The sequence below is a fragment of the Tyto alba genome, unplaced genomic scaffold, assembly GCF_018691265.1.
Source record: "Tyto alba isolate M040663 unplaced genomic scaffold, T.alba_DEE_v4.0 Super-Scaffold_1, whole genome shotgun sequence".
Lineage (NCBI taxonomy): Eukaryota > Metazoa > Chordata > Aves > Strigiformes > Tytonidae > Tyto > Tyto alba.
The window spans coordinates 1,894,692-1,899,691 of record NW_024881261.1 but is presented as its reverse complement, the minus strand read 5'-3'; the positions used below and the strand labels follow the sequence as shown (position 1 = coordinate 1,899,691).

Here is a 5,000-nt window from a genome sequence, read left to right as displayed (position 1 = left end):
CTAGCAAATGCATTGCAGACCTGGGAATGGTTCCATGTATTCAACATTCACGCTTTCTCTACATCTGCTTTGGACATGTTCGCAATCGAATGCCAATACCTTGCACAGCAACCGGGTACAGTCTACTGCAAATGATCGGTTGCCTCCTGACAATTTGGGTCATTCCTTTAACTGAGCAAAAGAAGTTATCAAAATAAGGGTGTGCGACAGAAACATGAGGGTGAAAGCAGTCAGCATTAAAAGTTCCGAATGCCAGATAGCATTCTTTGAAACTATTTTAATATACACTGGGTGGGACTATGCTTCATTTATTTGCTAGGAAAACTTTATGCAAAATACAGACTTAGAGAAAACAGGAACACACTGGCACAAATACACTGTAAATACAGTACTGCCGCACATCTTAAAGTAAACCACCAGAATCTACAGAGCTTAAAATATGTGTCTAAAGGTGCAATTTTATCTGTAACATAATTTCGTTTGGAAGCATACAAATCACAATTTGCCATAATCGAATAACACTGCAGTGCTTATATTCTAATTAAAAAATAATCTCTGATATTTAATTGAGAAACCTGGCAGACTTTACCAGCAAAATTATGGCTACAACCTGCAGCAACCACTCGATTTTCCCAGACAGATAGAGAATTTTTTCAGGGAGCACTTTAAAAATTATTATTAAACAAGCAAACGATGCAGTGTTCGATATATATTAAAACAAGTATTGTACCCAGTTATTAATTTGCACTATTCACTTTTAAATGCAGCAAATACCTCATTAATTTAATTTTAGGTGCCCACCAGTTTATATTGCATTTTACAGTCTAAAAGGCAATTTACTATTAACTGGCAATTACATACAGAATGATTGTTAATTCTGCTCCTAAGTGCTAGCTGCTTGAAAATTGTTATCTCTCTCTAATTTTTGACCTTCTTACAACAGGGGTGAGGTATACTGGGAATACAAAGGACTAGTAGAGAAGAGCTGGACATGTCATTTGTGACTCATTCTTTTAATTCACCGTGCTAATCAACTGAACTGCCACAATCTCCCAAGGTAATTGTATCTTTATAATAGTTGAAAGCAGCGGGCAAAAAGGCATGGATAGATGGGGAAAGGCCTTGCCTTCGCCTGCTGAGAGACGGCGCGCTCTTGCTTCTGCGTGAGACTAATGGGGCTTTTTAGAAAAATCTGGAACTTTCATATCTCTGTACCCTGATCATTTAATGTCTCAACTTCTCTGCTCACAAAGGCTTTGTACACCACACTACACTCTTGTTTCATTATTCTGCAGCCTTGTTGCCCTATGGTCTACCTCATGCTGGGAAGGTTAAATGTTAGAGTGCCAAGCCAGACTGCAAGCATGGTGGGACACTGATGGGAAACAGATGCCCTGGGGATTCAGCCCCTCCCTCCTCTAGGGCTACATCATTTTCATTTTCTGAAATACAGTGAGGCTTGGCTTCGCTCTCAATGCCAGCTGTAATTTCCAAAGACTATCTCAGTCACCCTATCACTTAAGGATAAAGCAAAGCAGGCAGAAGTTTCTCGGTCAGGCAGATGCTGGCTTTATCTTTTTATTTTCTTATTGCCTGAATATAGGCTTTTGTATCCCTTAAAAGGTGTTTTAAATATATATTCTCGTTAAAGTGTTGTTAGCAATGTAACTTTATTACAATTTAATTCCGGCGGGAGAAGCTCCTGACATTCTCACAATTCTTTTGAGCATCTTTACTTAGAGATAAAGACAAAAGATGACCCCAGGAAAGAAGAAACGAATGGCTTTTCCTTACAGTTTCACACATATTTGCATTTACACATTAGAAAGAAGTTCAAAACGGCAAAATTTGCCAAATTTGCAAAATCCGCACCTAAGAAATCAGTTGAAGACATTACTACAAAGCAATTCAAAATTCCAGGCCTCTGCACTGAGAGCCAGACTGTCATCTGGTTCAAATCTGCAGCGCTTCCTTGTGTGCAATGGAACCGCACCAGCTTGCAACAGCTAAAATATCTGGAACTTAGTCTCAGGCTTTTACTTCATTCATTTTTTACTTTGCTGAGCACTTATCTAAATAGTCATACTTGTCACGATACTCTGCTGAAGCTTTTCATGGACTTTGTTCATAACATACCACCTTTGCAGCAGACTACAAAACCAGGTCCGCTTTCCAGAGATGTTGTTAGCACCAAAATCACCCCAGTCACTACCATCCCATTCAGTAACTCTGGTAAAAACCCAATCAGAAAGATCAAGAAAGTGTAAATATTCTCTCCCTTGTCGGCCAGAAGTGAGGCACCCAGGTGTGAATGCGAGCACTGGTTTTGCTCAGGTTGTGATTTCTTTGGGGATAGATGGAAGATAGGAATCTCAGACGCTACCTTCACTTAAAAGTTCATTTCAGCGATAGATCTTAGGCAGACAGAAAAACATATCCACGAAGCATTAACTGTTTTAAAAGTCCTAGCTTAAAACTACCCAGAAACACACTTTTCCCATTAGATCTAAATTAATAGATAGAAACAGTTGCAGTCTAGTGGGAAAATATTCATCAAAATGCACATCATCTGCACATCACCTGCAATCTGCATTATCTACCCAATAAGCAGCAAGAACTCTCCCCGAATCCCTGCAGTCTGTCAAGTAAACAGTTAAAGGCTCTTTGTTTTCAAAAGAGAGATTGATTCATCAGATCAAATTTATTACCTAGAATCCTCATCCAAAAATACAGTAAATTAAATTGCAATTTCTCCCTTTTCCCTCCCAGCACCTCGGTTAAATTCATTGTTAAATGTCATAAAAACTGCAATACACATTTTAGATAAAAAGCCAGAAATACTTCATCCCAAAGTAAGAATTTTCATATTAAAACCACTGGAAACCACAAAGTTCCGAATTTTTCTTGTTCTCCGGTAAATTAAAATCAAATGTATTTAAAAGAATTGGCACAAATAAATCATTCCCAGGCTTGTGAGTTTGTATCCCAAGTTTCAGGTCTGAAAGAATTCTGAGAGCCAGATTGTGAATAAGGCTGGATAAAGTTATTTGGATCCAACAACAACTACTTGAACCGGTGCCCAAAACTTCAACTGAACCTTTAACGAAGTTCAAGAAGTTTGGATAGATAGTCCGAAAAATATTTCTCATCACTGAATACTTCTTAACTCCTTCTTGTGTCTGGAGCAGAGTAGGAAATACCGTTGGTAATCTATTTCTGGCCAAAATGAAAACAGGAAGTAACAGGCCTCTTGTGAGAGAGCTTGATCTCATGAGACATTGAGACATTTTTGAGACCCAAGAGGCCTGGAGAGGCACCAGAGCTCCTGAGTGCCCACACGAACAGGTATTCTGAGCTCCAGCTACCACCAATTACATTTGCTGCAAGACGCATCCTATCTTTCAGCAGCATTGTAATGTTCACGCTTTGCATTGCCTGTATATCATTAAAAGATGGGACTTATTGTCCCAAAAGGAGTAAGGAAACCGTACACTTACCAGTGTAGACGAATCGACCGGGAGCACCTTTGCAGAACTGTTTGGATTTGTAGGAGAGAGTTACTTCAACAACGCCTGGAATGTGCCGTGGTGGTGTTTGAACTCTGATGGCGTGGGGTGTTATCAGCTATAAAAATCATACAGAAAACATACCTTAAATCAAGATGGAACTGATAAAACTGATGCCAGCCAGCTCTACATAATTACAAAAATGACTTTCAATAGTATTCGCTGTCTCAAAATTCTCCCTTCTTGCTGTCACGTTCGGAGATACGGGTTCTACAAGTTTTTTTTAAGAAAAAGCTCTGTAAATGATCCTTGGTTTTCGTTTGCAGGAAAGGCCACAGGGCATCATTCATATGAAAATTGCCTCCATATGTCTCCTTAAGGCTACTTCTAGTAATTTTAACACTAATTGTCCAATTGTACTGGGAGACCTCCTACAGCAAGTCTTCCACTAGAGGGCCATGATGTGCCTCAAGTATATTTCTCTCCGTGTAGTCAATTGTCACATGTGAATTCATGGTTAAAAAGGCACCGTGAAACAAAATCTCATGATACCTCATGTCAATAGCCTATTGACAGCTTGTTAAAATCATTCATGGAAAAATGTTACAGTTCAAAGCCCACCAATTTAGATAGCTTACCTCACTCCAGACCAACATAGTTCCAAATACGACTTGTAAGCCATCAAAGAAGTTGTCTCCGATTATGATGACAGTAGCCCCACCAGTAGTCCAGCCTTCACTAGGACTGATGGCCTTTATGCACGGAGTAGCTGCTTGTACAAGACAGAAAATCAAGACCTTAATACCCCTTCTTTCCCGACATGAGATCTCTTCACCAATGACAAACCATGCAAAGCACAATAGGAGGAAAGTGCATGATTTCTCGAGGAGGCATACAAAGGGCAATCATATATCAGCATGTTGATGTATTTAAAGCAAACTATTAAATGTTTTATAAAGCAAAGGCCAAGCAGCAGAACACTGGTGAGCAAGAAAAAACTGGCTTGATATAGCAAATTATATGTCAGGGCAAATATGGCTATTACAAATGATTAAGCATCGCATGCATGTGGCATGTCGATTTATCTGCTTTGCTGTACAGATCTAAGCAGAGTCAATCAAAAGGTTGTTGAGGGAGATGGAAGAGCAAATGCTCTGAATTTCGATTCCTCATAAGCAGCTAATTGGGTTGGGTTTTTTCATCCGCGAACTTTGCCTTTTGGTTCAAAACTTCATTTTCCTCTGTCACTCCGTAATTACTACTTTTCACTTTTCATCAGGAAAAAATCAAAAGCACTATATTAATACTTTTGTCAAAGGTACACATTTTACATCTAATATTGTTTGTCGACATGAATCCCTGAGCCATTTACTTGACCTCCCTTTGTCTCTAGAGTCTTCACATTTGCATGAGTTATTACAATGGTGCTGTGGAATAGAGGTAGGCAGCAGCCAGCACCGGGCTCTCCATGCTCCCAACAGCCAGTTAGCTGCA

The 5,000-nt window shown here is 39.5% G+C and overlaps 1 protein-coding gene across 7 annotated transcripts in view; it reads right to left on the bottom strand.

The window, feature by feature from the left end:
• The window catches only part of EBF3 (EBF transcription factor 3), a 130,955-nt gene that overhangs the window by 31,948 nt on the left and 94,007 nt on the right, over positions 1–5,000 (bottom strand). For all 7 annotated transcript variants that reach the window (XM_042790113.1, XM_042790153.1, XM_042790142.1 and 4 more), the window contains 2 exons: positions 4,145–4,275; positions 3,498–3,624 (listed from right to left, as the gene is read on the bottom strand). In XM_042790113.1, coding sequence (XP_042646047.1) covers positions 3,498–3,624; positions 4,145–4,275 — 258 coding nt within the window. The remainder of the gene's footprint in view (positions 1–3,497; positions 3,625–4,144; positions 4,276–5,000) is intronic.